The 15100-nt window shown below is 36.3% G+C and overlaps 1 protein-coding gene across 1 annotated transcript; it reads left to right on the forward strand.

Moving 5' to 3' along the window:
- Window positions 1-2827: 2827 nt before the first annotated feature.
- On the forward strand, window positions 2828-14747 carry LOC121981558. The gene is made up of 5 exons (XM_042534146.1): window positions 2828-3005; window positions 4954-5021; window positions 5099-9281; window positions 12842-12908; window positions 14292-14747. The coding sequence occupies exons 1-5, from the start codon at window positions 2870-2872 to the stop codon at window positions 14446-14448; spliced, it is 4611 nt and encodes a 1536-aa protein (XP_042390080.1). The 5' UTR covers window positions 2828-2869; the 3' UTR covers window positions 14449-14747.
- The last annotated feature ends 353 nt before the right edge of the window (window positions 14748-15100 follow it).

Raw genomic sequence — 15100 nt, forward strand, 5'->3', positions numbered from 1 at the left:
GCTAGCTTCGGCCATCGTTTTGTTGCTTCAGACGGCGGTTAGTCCTTCTGAGGCGTACTCGGCTCTGATACCACTTGTAGGACCGTTGGGCCGGCTAGGAGGGGGTTGTTGGATATCCTGCTAACACAAAAAGGAAAACAAACCCTCCTCGAACTCTTTAGGCTAACACTTGCATAAATAAACTAAGCAGTAAATTAAAAGCATAAAGAAAAGCGAGGCACAAAAGATTTACTTGGTTACAACCGATGTGGTTGTTAATCCAAGGAAGATTAAGCTCAATAAAACTCCTTCTGGCGGAGAAGCCTCGTACAACGTTGAAGTGCAGAAAACAGAAGCTTAGACTAAAAGAGAGTGTGCAAGCACTGGATTTACAATCAGTGAGTTCTGTTTAAGCTTCTGGACCAAGGCTATATTTATAGTCTTGGTCCGGGCGCCTGGAAGGGTTCCGGGCGCCCTGGGGGGGATAAATTTTATCCCCCAACGGTCGGATCGAGTCAAACTCGATCCTGTTGAAAAGTCCATTCCGGGCGCCCCGGATGGTTCCGGGCGCCTGGAATGGTTCCGGGCGCCCGGAGCCCTAAGGTCAAAATCAATTGACTTTTCAACGCCGGTTCAGCTCGTCTCGATCCAGCTCATCTCGGTCCGGGTCTGTTCGCTCCGGCTCCGTTTGCTTGGGTGATCTCTGCCATCCGGAATAGGGCTCACCCGAACCCATCTTCCGGTCTTCTCGAGCGTGCTTCCCTCCGGCTTCTCGTCCCTCGGAATTACCGCGTGTCCCTTCTCGTCCACCAGCGTACTCATCCGCAGACTTCGTCCCTCGGTCGCACCCCGTACCGACCTTCGCGCTAGCAGCGTCTCTTGCTCCCCGAGCAATCTTCCGCTCCGGCTTTCGTACCTCGGACCCACCGCGCGCACTTCCTTCTCGTCCGCCGGTGTACTCTTCCGCAGCACCTCGTCCCTCGGACGCACAGCGTGCCGTCCTTCTCGCTAGCTGCGTCTTCCACTCGAGTACCTGTGCTCCTAAGCTCCTGCACACTTAGACACAAGGTTAGAAACAACGCAGGACCTAACTTAACTTGTTGATCACACCAAAACAACCTTGGGGTTCCAACAGATAGTACCAATTCAAATCCGTTAAAGAAAAACAAACAAAGAAGATATAATTAAGGGGGTGTTTGGTTGATGGGTTTGGGAATGAGAGAATGGAATGATAGTAAAAGATAGTGTTTGGATTGTGTGTTTGGGAATAATATTTTGGGAATGATTACTAGATTTTTGAGAATCAACCAAACCCATATAACTTATGAGGGGGCGTTTGGTTCTTTCCTAGGAATAGGAATCGGAATGAGAATCATTGCATTGTGGAATGGGAATGGGTATGAGCATGAATATCACTCTTAAAAGCAATGTTTGGTTAGTTGCATATTTTCTATCGGAATAAATCAAAATTTCCTTTTTTACCCTTAAAGAAAAATAAGAGAAAAAATTAGATGTGAGAGAAAAATATGATGAAAGAGAATGATGAGAGAGAAAGTGTGATGAGAAAGAATGAAGAGAGAGAAAGTGTGATGTGAAAGAATGAAGAGAGAGAAAGTGTGATTAGAGAAAATAAGAAAAGAGAGTGTGATAGGAGAGAGCATGATGAGAGAAGATGAGAGAGAAAATATGATGTGAGAGAAAGTACGATGAGAGAGGATGAAGAGAGAGAAAATACAATAAGAAAAAAAAGGAGAGAGAGTGTGATGAGAGAGATTGAGGAGAGAGAAAGTATGGTGAGAGATAAAGTATGATGAGAGAGAAAATGTGATGAAAAAAAGAAAACATTGAGTGTGATGGAAGAGATTGAGGAGAGAGAAAGTATGATAAGGGAGAAAGTATGATGAGAGAAAAAGTGTGTTGAGAAAAAAAGGAGAGAGTGTGACAAGAGAGATTGAGGAGAGAGAAAGTGTGATGAGAGCGAAAGTGTAATGAGAAAAAAAAAAGAAAAGGGAGTGTGATGGGAGAGATTGAGGAGAGAGAAAATATGATGAGAGAGAAAGTATGATGAGAAAAAAAGAAGGAAGAGAGTGCAATGGAAGAGATTGAGGAGAGAGAAAGTATGATGAGAGAGAACGTGTAATGAGAAAAAAAAGGAAAGAGAGTGTGATAAGAGAGAGAAAGTGTGTGATAAAATGATGAGAGAGAAAATATGATGAGAGAGAACAAGAAGAGAGAAGTGATATGAAAGAAAAAATAAATAAATATATTTTGATATTTGATATTAAGGGAGAAAATTTTAGTTTTAGGTCAAGGGCATTTTTGGAATAAGGGAATATTTTGATTGATGAAAATAGGGTAATGACTCATTGAAGGGGAGGTACATGAGAATGAGTTATTACCCAATTTCAAGGATTCATTCCCTTATTTACATTCCTATTCCTATAATCCAAACATTAACAATGACAATCAATGATTCTCATTCTCATTCCCCACTCCTATTCCCCTAAACCAAACACCCCCTGAGTTTCATTTTCATTCTATTCTCATTCCATCCTACTATCAAACTCATATCCATAATCATTCTTATTATTTAACCAAATTCCCCCTAAGTTGTAGTACTGTAAAATCAGAATTGGCATAGAGGTAAAATGGAAAACAAGCCAGGGCCATTTTCAAAGTTTGGAATGGGTCAATTCCGAACTTTGGGTGCACTTTGTGAAATTTTCGTATATATATAAATCGCGATCAAGACCTAACGACCCATTTCCAACCGGTTCGGTCAAACCATTTTGCAGTTCCGGTCAAGTCCCTACGCAAAACCCCTTCGCCCTTTTTATAACCCCGCAGTCCCTTCTCTTCCTCGCTGTGATCGCCTCCGGTTCGCTTCGTCATGGCGTCGGAATCGGACCAACCCTCTCATCCTCCGGCGCCGTCCGCCCCGGTTTTCACCCTATTTATCGATTCCAACATCGACACTCACATCGCCTTGTCCGTACCCCCTGCCGACACCGTCGCCGACGTCAAGCGTAAGCGTTTCCTTGTTCTTATGCTTTTCTTGTTATCCCTGAATCCATAGAACTCGATTGAAAAGTGGACTTCTGTCTCGGCTAAATCGGATTCAAGGTTACGTATCTTGAATGGTTTGCGGAAGGGAAAAAAAAATCTCATTGTAGTACCTATTTGCTTAACAAGTGTGTGCATTGCATTTCTAAATGCCGATCTTTGGCTTGCTGTGCCTACGATGACATATGCCTTTATGGAAGAAAAGGTTTCCCCATGCTCCCGCACCTGTGCCTGCTCAAGTAGGCACATGACTACTAAACTCGCCTAGACGTTACATGGAAGGAGTGGGTGACACCCTTGGCTATACCAAATGTTGGACGTTGGAAGTAGAAATTTGAAAGAACTTTGTGGATCAAGTTGTATTATTAATTGATCACTCCAGACACACCACTAACTCTCTTACATTCTATCTTAAGTTCTACTCAAGCACCTCTATGCTATCACTTGCTTTCTTGGTTTCTTAGCTAGTAACACAGATTCCTTCCTATCTCTGTTTATAGGAGAGGATAGTTGCCAGATATTTTCATTTAACATTATAGACCAAGAAAATGAAATAGAATAATTTGAGAAGTTTTTGTATATTGATGATTTCCCCCCTCACTTTACAAAGGAGAAAACACACATCTATATACATCAGCTAACCTATTCTAGGAAAATATAATAAATTAATTATAATCAATCTCCCGTTTTAGGAAATTATACATAATAAATCAATTACACTAATTGATGATAAAATGCTGATAAATAGATTCCACATATAAAATAGTTTGATCTATTAGAGTGGAAAGGATAGGGGATAGAAGGAGATTGAAAAAAATCTTAGTGAATATAAAAAAAAATGATTTAGTTAGTGTGAGTATCATAGTTGGAAAAATCATCCAACACAAATATGGATTGCACGAGCTGAATTAGCATGGGTAACAGTTGATCTAATATTTTTGAGAAATTGGCTTATCATACAAATTGAAAAAAGTTCAGAAAATTTAATGATTCAAAGAAATTAACTGAAAGTCAGTTAAATTATGCTAGAAAATTAATGGAATCTATTAAAATTTGTTCAATTTGAGATCAAAATGGATTAAATTGAGTTAGAACTTGGTCAGATCAATATGACTTTGATAAACTTAACCAATCTAGTGTTTCGTTTTACCCAACATGATGTTTAGACAACTTGCACAAGAAGAAAAGAGTATTTATTGCATCACTTAACCTTGTTGTTTCTTAAGATTTATATTGGAATCAAGGATCACTAACTCAACGTTGACATCACTTACTAGACTCAACACTTCACCCCTATCTCTTTGGCTCACTATCGATTGAGTTTGATTATTGTGGATTGAGAAGGATATTGTGGAGTGAGAGAGAACACAATAATCTCTTTAAATCAATAAGAATTCTAAATCTCCTCTTCAACTACGATATGATGTAGTTAGAAACATAACTGAAATAATATTGAATATCAAGTAATAACACATTAAAGATTAATATAGTTTTATTTTATTATTTATTATAGATTATAATATATTTTTTATGTATTAATTTTATATTAATAAATGACATTATTTGTATATTGCATTATTATTAATCAAATATGTATAAATAAACATTCTCTTTTACAGGTTAGAACATTTGTTGTAACATAAATAATTTTATTGTATATATATATATATATATTTTTTTTTTCTCCTATTATGATTTCACCAATTCTATCGATCCAATTCAACTAATACTTGAATTTTTTAACTGTTCGATCCAATATTAATTTTGACTACTATGGCTAGTATAACCAGTGATATCAATTTATATAGAGCTCAATAGAGGGTTACGATTCATTTAGCTAACTGCAAGCAGTTTCGATTAATATGACAATGATTATTGATTTAACTGAAACACATTCTAATTGTTGAGCAGGAAAAATTATGATTGAGCACATGCTATGCTTTCCAGATGTTGGTCAAGTAACAATCCAGGCACTGAAGGTTGTACCCTTTTATGCACCTAAATTAGTTCAGTAAATTTGTTTGATTGGAAGTGGTTATAATATAAATTCTTACAGGTGAAACGCAGAGGTGCCTTCTATCATTTATCAGACACCATGCCTGTCAGATGTGCTTTTGATGGGAGTAAGGGTACTTGGTTTCTTCATGCTGATGTTATTGCTAAAGCAAGCTCAGAACACCAAGGTGACAACACAGAACATGTTGTAGATGATAATAATAAGCAATTCGGTGGGGACTTTCAGCTTCAAGTGAAGCTTAGTGAACATTTGAATGAGGATGGGCCACTGAACAAAACCGACTTTTACATTGATGACAATATGAATTTCCATGAGAATCAATGCAAATTGACTGATCATACTGGTTTTTCAGTACCCAAACCTATGAGTTGCCAAATTGAAAGCCTTGTAGATATGGCTAATGATCAGCTTGCTGCTGCTAATCAGAATGCAGATGGCTTCATCCAATCGTGTCACCTAGAGAGGCAGGAAATTGATAAGGATGCTCAGTTGCATGCATTAGAACCGATTGAACAAGAAGCTGAATTGCCCACAATTTCTAATCCTGATATGTTTGCTGATCAAGTCAAAGGCAAGAAACTAGAAAAATTATCTGGATCTGAAGTTTTGGAGAATACTATCTCTACTGATGTCCTCAAGGAAGAGACATCTAAAAAGCGGAGTGATGTTGAAGATTTGCATTTAGACTCGGGCATGGCTAGTTTATCTCTCCCAGAAGAGTTGTCTGGTAATTTACATGATGGTGACTCTACTTTGATGGAACGCCTAACAAATGATAAAAAGAAACGAAAGAAGAAAAGTCGGTCATCTAGGTCAAAACTAGCTGAAGCTGACTACACGGTGCCATCGGATAATGACATCAGAGATTTTTTCGACAGTGCTAAGGAACAAAACAATGAAAAACAACCTGCACTGGAGAAGAGTGATGTCATTGGTTTTGTTTCTGATGTTATGAAAAATAATAACGAACATTCTGCTGATGAAGATTCTGTACCAGTGGACACTTCCAAAAGAAGAAAACTTTCACCGGATATTGACAATGAAAGATTGCCAAAAATTTCAGAATCGAATCACTTTTCAAGCATGGATAGCATGGCGGTTGGGACTCATACACTTCCGGTCAACGTTACTTTGTCTTCTCCAGAAGAATTGTCTCATACGTTACCTGATGCTGACTCTAGCATAATAGAACATCTCACTGATGATAAAAGAAAGAAGAAAAAGAGAAGACAGTCATCTAAGTCTCAAACTGATTTTCCTATTCCTACGGATAACCATGTAAAAATCTTTCCTAGCATTGGTACAGAACAGATCATGGAAGATGGAGTCACATCAGAAACTATTGAGACTATTGGTTTTGTTCCTGAAGTTAAGGTAGGCAATAATGAAGGGACAACTGTGGACAACCACAAAGATATGATAAATAAGTTAGTTGGCACAACTGAGAAAGCTTCTGAAAATGTAGTTTCTCTAAAGGTAGAAAATTCCTCAAAAAGAATTGCCAGTACAGATTTCAGCAGTGAAAGTATGGTAAAAGGTGAACATTCCACTCAGATCTCAAGCATGGCAGGCAAGATGGTTGAGTCTGATGCTGAAAAAGTTGTCTTTGCTAATAGTCGTAAGAATATCGTTGAAGAATACAATGTTGCACCTGTTATAAAAGAAGCAGATCCATTTAGCAATACCAGAAAAAAAAGATCAAGAAAAAGCTTATCTAAAGATGTATCAAATATCAATGAGCCTGCAGAATCTGCCAACAAGGAGAAAGAAGCTCCGAGTCGAGATGATACGGCAAAGTTAGAGTTAGAAAAACCTTTTGCTGATAATGATGGAAAATCACATAGCATAAGGACAAAAAAATCTAAGAAAAGTGATTCAAAAAACGTACCTAGAGATGTATCAGATATCAATGAGGCTGCAGAACTTGCCATTAATCGGAAAGAAGCTCCCGATCAATATGATACCACAAAGTTACAGTCAGAAAACCCTTGTGCTGGTGATGATGGAAAGTCACATAGCAAGAGGACAAGAAAATCTGAGAAAGTTGAATCAAAAAAGTTATCTAAAGATGTACCAAATATCAATGAGCCTGCAAGATTTGCCAATAACCAGAAAACAGATCTCAGTCAAGATGATACTGCAAAAGTACAGTCAGAAAACCCTTCTGCGGATAATGAAGGAAAGTCATGTCGGAGGAGGACAAGACAATCTGAGAAAAGTGATTCAAAAAACTTATCTAAAGATGTATCAGATATCAATGAGCCTGCAGAACTTGCCAATAATCGGAAAGAAGCTCCTGATCAATGTGATACATCAAAGTTACAGTTGGAAAACCCTTCTGCTGGTGATGATGGAAAGTCACATAGCAAGAGTACAAGAAAATCTGAGAAAGTTGATTCAAAAAAGTTATCTAAAGATGTACCTGATATCAATGAGCCTGCAGGATTTGCCAATAACCGGAAAGAAGCTCTCAGTCAAGATGATATTGCAAAGTTACTGTCAGAAAACCCTTCTGCTGATAATGATGGAAAGCCATGTCGCAGGAGGACAAGACAATCTGAGAAAAGTGATCCAAAAAACTTATCTAAAGATGTATCCAATGCCAATGGACCTGCAGAACTTGCCAATAATCAGAAAGAAGCTCCTGATCAATATGATACCGCAAAATTACAGTCAGAAAACCCTTCTGCTGGTGATGATGGAAAGTCAAATAGCAAGAGGACAAGAAAATCTGAGAAAGTTGATTCAAAAAAGTTATCTAAAGATGTACCAAATATCATTGAGCCTGCAGGATTTACCAATAACCGGAAAGAAGCTCTTGGTCATGATGATACTGCAAAGTTACAGTCAGAACCTTCTGCTGATAATGATGGAAAGTCATGTCGCACGAGGACACGACAATCTGAGAAAGTTGATTCTATGAATTTTAAATCTGGTAATTCTATATCTGTTCATTCTTCAGTAAACCTAGCAAAAAGCTACGACAAGGACAAATCAAATCAAGACCAACAAGCATTGAGAGATTCAACATTTCCTACTAAATCTGATGATAAAAAGTCACGCCGCAAGAAGAAAAAATCTTCCAATGTTGTACTTCAAGATAATGAACCTCATCCAAACGACTCTTCTAACTCTCTGGTTGGCAAAAGTGCTGGGGACACTGCCAGATTAAGTAAAGAACCTAACCCACTAGCTACTGATGACAAAGCTGCAGCTTCTGGAATCTCCGTAAAAGGACATGATCATGGAAAAGGTGGAGCTTCAAGCACCATTCTGGAAAATCTAACCGAGCTACTTCCAAAGAATATTGCTTCTCAAGGAACTGAAGAATCTGTGGAAGCACATCAAGATGAGAAATTTCCTGGTGTTGACAATAATGAAATTAACTTTATTGCTGTGTTTCCTCCAAATTCCATCCAGGATGAACCTGGTGTTTCTGCTGATCAAGTTCTGCCAGCTGAGACTAAACCCAAGAAACAACCTAAGAGCAAGAGGAAAAACAAGTCAAACAAGCATGAGTCAGCTCATGTTTTTGCTTATCCTTCAGAATCAGAGAAGCTGGATGTGAAAAAAAGTAGCACTAATTGTGGCCTGGTCAAGCAGGATTCAGCTGATCCATCTGGCAAGTCTAGTTTTGAGCTTTGCCAGAAAGGAAAAGAACATAATGATTCTTTTAATCTGACAGCTGATTCTACTAGGGATGATGGTACTATTTCATCTGACTATATGTCTCATGTTGAAAGTGTTAAGCAGACGATCGAAGCCAATAGATCAGACACTTACCACCAGATATCAGAATCACAGTTTCAGAATGGCAATCATGCCCACTACTCCAATGAGAAGACCTTTCTGAAGAGTGCGACTGAATCTCATGTCCAAGTGGAAAAGGAAGAAAATTTTAATTTAGGGCTACATGCAGTTCAGAACCAGTCTAAGCCTTCTGTTGGCACCATTGATGAGGAAACACATGCTGGTCTTGCCGCTTCAAGTGACAGTACAGAGGAAAACACACCAGTTCAAACTAAAAGATACAGGCTTGCAGTTAGGAAAGTTCCTAGAAGTATGGGGAAGAAATCAAACAATCATGAACCAAAGACCTCTTTTCTAATCCCAAGTGCCATATTTGATAATGCTGTGGATGAAAGTTCTGAGGATGATCTTATTTTCAGGAATAGTGAAGCAACAGCAGCCATCTTGGATTCTTCATCAACCGACTCAGAAGGTGAGAGCATCCAAAAATAGTTGTTGCAATGACGTTCTTTAACTTTTCACTTTTCATTTCAGTATTTCAATATGATATCCAAACTTTCATCCAAGGTTCACAAATATTATTCTGAGTGGGGTTTTAGTCCTTGACCAAAATGAGGCAGTTTTGTGCTGATTTCGCCATGCCAACAATATGGTGCTAGTTGATCTAACAATGAGAAAGAAAAGGAGATGGCAACAAGAGTAGAGACAAAAGTTTCTTTAAGTGGGTTCCACTAAATTCTATAAGCTTCTTAAAATACAACAATTGTAATTATACAACAACAATAATCAAACCTTTATCCCATTAAGCACCGGCGGTTATATGGATCCTCCTATGCCAGTGGACTCTATCCCCTACTATATCCCCATCTATTTTATTATTATTAATTAAGTCTTTTTTGGATCAAATATATTAGAATATTAAATAAAATAACTTGAATTTGTTGTACTTCATTTAATAAGTTTACACATCTATATCTAAAAAGTAAATGGTGTCAAATAGACAAACAAAATGGATTTAACATTTAATTTTTAAGTACTTCATACTTAAACTATTCGCGTACTCAAATTTTTAGTGGGAGTCAATTGACCACACTTGAGTTAATGCGTCTTTGCCATTGGGTGGGGGAACTTACTTGAAGGCATCAACGACACTAAGAGAGCTTCTCTTAACACATATGTAGCCTTGATATCTCACTCTCGTTGCCTAACATCACAATCCAAACCAGAATTAGGGTTTTGTCTAAGGGTGTCAATTCGGGTGGGTCGGGTCAGGTAGGGTTGAGTTGAATTTTTTTTAAACCCAACCTGAACCCGAATTCAACTTGAAACCCCTAAACCTGAATCCGAACCCGACCAACCCAAACCCGACCCGGATAACCCGAAAAGTCTATTCAAAATGACTTTTTTTTTTTTTTTGCTATTTTTCCTATAATTCTTCACTTTGACACTCCTAGTTTTGTCTAAATGCCTCACACCGGCGCCTCACATTACAATTGATCAACCGAAAGAAGAATCATGGTGTTGATAAAGGGCTCTGGTTACTGCTCTTTGTGGAGGATGGGTTGCAAGGAAAACATGGTGTTGATGTTGCCACCATTCTATGTCTTAGTAGGGGAACGGAATGAAAAATCTTGGTCTTGTTGAACCAGTATGGCTTGAGATTTTAATTCATGTCTTCATATATTCCCTTGTACCATGTTGGACACCTAACATTACTACATGACACTCATATTTGCATTATCCATGACATAGGTAACTTTGGTGCCTTATCGATGGTGAAGATGACTTTGTAAATGCTAAATTATGTGTGTGTTTTTTATGTAGCCATATGCTGATATCTCTTTCCATGCAGCTTGATATGTCTCACTTTTTCAGTGGCTTCTTTGATTTCTCCAGACAACAGTAGTATGTTTTGCTCAGGTTATCAGCTTATGGTTGATGCGATAGGCAATCTAATTATTCTATGTAACTGACATATGTTAGTCGTGTTTTATTGATATTGTCCTTTTTTCTTGATACCTTCTGAAGTATTTGTGTCATCAATTGTCAAGCTTATTATCCTACACAAATATAGTCCTCTATTTTACTCAAGAATAAGTTATGCTCCATCTTTTAATTGTACTTGATAGAGTTGCTTTGGAACATTTGAACTTTTTCATAAATTTCATAGTACATAGTGTAGTTGATTTTGGCATAATATGCATGACACATTGATGTTATCCTTGATTGGTTTTGCTTGTGTAGATTTCTCATTATATTGTTTGAAACAGGAAATGTCTACCTCAGTTTGGTTGATCTGCTTTGGCATGTTTTAACTAATTTCACAATCTCAAAAGATGGCATGTAGAGAAGGAGATTGTAAATTAATCTCCTAAAAGAAGGAAAGATGCCACCTTTTGCTTTACTGTCCATTTTTGTTGTTGCGTTGTAATATATTGACAGAGGAAATAGGAAAAATACTAGCCTCTCCCACAGTAGATCTCCACTGTCCCACAGTTAGTACACAGTTATAGTGACTTTGATTCCATCATGGATGGATATTAAATTTGATTACATGGATGGATATACTTTGTTTCTCTCCCAGTATTTTTGGGGGAAGTAACAAGCATTTGGTGAGAATTAATTGCAGTTTACCCTTTTATGATTAGACTAGTTGTTTTACCACTGATTTTGTTTTTATGGCTCTGTCCACCACGCTCATTCATCGCTACCTTATTCTCAAGGGTAATTTTATCATTTTCACATGAGAAACAACTAAATGATGTGGAAGTTCATTAGCTGCATTAGGGAAAAGTGATAAACCAAAAAATTTCACAAATGTAACAAATTTGAAAAATAACTAGAGGTAGGTAATGTGAGGTAAGTAAAATGCCCACTTGGTTATTGTCAAATGAGCAAAATGATACCTTAATGGTCACGAAACATAATTGATATGGAATTGACTTCCTAGGGAATAACATTGATAAAGAATAAAATAGGAATAATTATTTCCTAGTTAGGTTCTTCAAATGGTATAGATGCTTCATTTGAATGTTACAAGTAATAGACAAGAAATAATATTCACAATGACAAAATATCTCTGTATGAATTAAATTCTCTGCTTTGTAAATTCATAATATATATTTATTATTTGGAGGCTTGAATAGAATAAGAAAATAATTTTTTTTTAAAAAAATGGAATAGATGAGGAACAGAAATAACTAACTGTTCCTAAATTAAGGAATAGTTATTCCTTATGATTAGGGAGTCACAATTTCACGGCAATTAGTTTTCCGAGTTTATTCATTTTCTTTACCAAATGCGGAAATACTTATTTCATTATTTCATGAGAAAAGTGAACGGACTTTATCACAGGGAGCAAAATTATAATTAACCTTATTTCTAATTTTTCGACATGATCAACTTATTCTCTATGTTAGGTAGGAGATGATGCTATGATGCTATGCCTTGTTTTTTTAATAGCATATAATGATCTTTGTATAGTTTTATGATGCAATTTTACTTTATTTTCTCTTTTGTTTCAGATTTTCAGTTCCAGACATTCTCTTGAAAGATTATATACATTTTGCTAAGCATGAATATGAAGGATCTTCTAGGATAAAATTATGTTTATTCATATGTGCCAATTTTTCTGCTGTTCATGATTTTCATTAGTTTTGTTTTGCATCATTTATTTTTGTCAATTCCAATCTGGAATTCTCCAAAAAAAAAGAGATTGATCCTAGTAAGCTTGATTTTGCAAAGATTTATCCAAAATGTAAATCTAATAGTATCAACTTTATAGTCTTATCACTTTAATAATATTTGTCCTATCCTGATCTTGGATGTTGGTGCCTTTGCCTGGTCTTTAGAATATCGTATCATGTTCAATATTGTAGGACCTGATCAAAAGGAAGATGTTTCTTAAATTATTTTTTCAGGGTAGAGTTATACGTTTTGCTTTGATTCCTGCAAAGAGTTTCATGTTATGCTGTTTGAAAATGGTGCTTCATGAGCTGACAGATATGTCATTGTTTTCAACTTATGGAACAGGATCTAAGACTCCAGAGCATCATGGTAAACATGAGGGAAGTGACGGAGAAGATATCTTTCTATCACAGTAAGTAATGCCATAATACTATTAATGACATTGTTATCCATCTTCCATTGATATTTTTGAATTTAGAGGTTAAATTATGCTGGTTCATATTTTTTTTAGGATCCTTTTCCTTCAAAATGAATGAATGACAGTGATGCAACACTGTAATAGAACTGAAACTCTATGCATTCTGTTGAAATTGATGGAACACCGGAAAACTGTCGTCTCACACAAAAACAAAAGTACTTCAAAAGAACCACCAAATGATATTTATCAAATGGAAATTTTATTAGTCAAAAATACATATAGAAGACATTACTTTTATGGGCTCAACCCTAGCTAAACTAGGAAATAAAATTTCATTAATTGGGAAAGGCAATAATTTTATTAAACTACTGTGAAATTAGAAGATACCAACTTTTTGATACCAGAATAGAACAATTATGAAATTCAAAATACAAGATTCAAATCAATACTTTTCCTTTTTTGCTTTATTGTTTCTCACTAAAGAGAACTCCAATCCAAGTGTGTTGTAGACATCTGCAGTACATGTGAAATGCATGTTCCGTCACTCTAAATCAGAATTTAGAAGGAGCAACTGCATGGAACTCCAACAATGAGAGCAACCTGCTGTTGAAGTTTGACATGTTGCAAATAGACATGATTTGGAAGTGGTGAAATGGTACAATATCAATGCCAACCATATCAATCCAAGATGTAGGTCAACATAGTTCAGATCGTCCCACTCTAGTTTATTTACTTCTTTGGATATATTTTATTATTTTATCTGAGAACAAGTTAGTTGGCTAATTCTACTAATCTGCATTTTTAGACTGCCTTGTTTGTCAACTCTGGATGCCATTTTCCCTTCTTTTTCTCCTAATTTCACAAAGGTAAAATCTCAAGCAATAGATCATCTGACAAATCTACGCACTGATTTTTTTTTTTGAGTCAGCTACTATTGAGAAAGTTGGCTGAAAATAATCTCACGACTCCAATTTGGTTAATAAGCCCCTTTGGTGGATTCAATGGTGTTGTAAGATCAAAATCAAGTGCCTGATTAATCTTAGGGCTGATTCCTTCAAGGAATAAGTCTAAGGATGAACTGAAAGTAACTATGTGGAAAGATAACTTGAAAGACAATCCTCTCTCTTGTTTCCTTCCGCAAATAGAGAGGAAAGCTACAAATTTGCAGAGAAAAATTTAAGCATTCATACTTGGTAACTCATCTGCTCAAAAGGCCAAAATAGAACCGAAAGCTAATTAATATTTATTGATGAAACAACTGATCTGTTCTCTTTGTTACACCTGCTCAATCAGACAACTAAAAGGATAAATTAGTTAGCTTTACATATCGTGCACAATCATTTTTTATTGTTTCTTATTACCCTTTTTGTTGTCCAGATCATCAATCATTTCCACAAAGAACATGCCTCTTGATACAATACTCAAATCTTCTAGCAGCTACAAAAAGGCCAAGCTTCTGGCCTCTCAATCACAAGCTGATGACTCTGAAAGCCAACCTGTTGATGTCGTCCTGTCAACTCAACCTGAATATTGATCTTGCGCCACGCTGTACATCTTTGGCTAGGTATCACGAAGTAAGCTTTTTTGGAACACTCAAGTGATGTGAGGAGCAGCAACAAAGTAGTTTTTTTTGTGGTGTGCCATTTTAATGATCTGGACAATCAATGGCCATTGACTACTGCTGCTCTGATACAATTAGCTAATTATCTTGGTGCTTGCAAGTTTGTTCTGGTTTTAACTACATTTTGCGCTGAATCGAAATACTTCTATAAACAATGTTGTAGTTTGCAAGTATTGAAATTTATAATGAGATTTTTTTTTTCTTTTTGTTAAGGTGAATTCATTGGATAGCCTATCGTAGAGGTTGGATCAGATCCCTGAAACAGCTTTAACTAATTATCATGTATATCCCTTCAACAGACTTATCAGATAAATGTAAATAAATCTATTTAATTTTAGTTTTTGGGTAATTATAATTATAGTGTATATAAATTATTTGAAGTCTAGGTCTATCATATATGAATTTAATTATGTTTTGTGTAAATTTCTCATGAAGTCATTAGTATATGTTTGCTCCTAAATGAACAAATTTAAACAATCAGGAAATTAAAGATAAATAAGAAACTTAACTAATAAAACAATAAAAATACATAAAATTTATTATTAATAAAAAATATACTTTACCC

This window comes from Zingiber officinale, chromosome 5A (assembly GCF_018446385.1).
Source record: "Zingiber officinale cultivar Zhangliang chromosome 5A, Zo_v1.1, whole genome shotgun sequence".
Lineage (NCBI taxonomy): Eukaryota > Viridiplantae > Streptophyta > Magnoliopsida > Zingiberales > Zingiberaceae > Zingiber > Zingiber officinale.

Excerpts from the sequence above, each read along its gene's own strand:
- LOC121981558 (XM_042534146.1), top strand. The coding sequence starts at position 2,870 with ATGGCGTCGGAATCGGACCAACCCTCTCATCCTCCGGCGCCGTCCGCC. Across the intron at positions 3,006-4,953 it reads CACCGTCGCCGACGTCAAGC|GAAAAATTATGATTGAGCAC; the intron begins GTAAGCGTTTCC and ends ATTGTTGAGCAG. Across the intron at positions 9,282-12,841 it reads TTCATCAACCGACTCAGAAG|GATCTAAGACTCCAGAGCAT; the intron begins GTGAGAGCATCC and ends CTTATGGAACAG.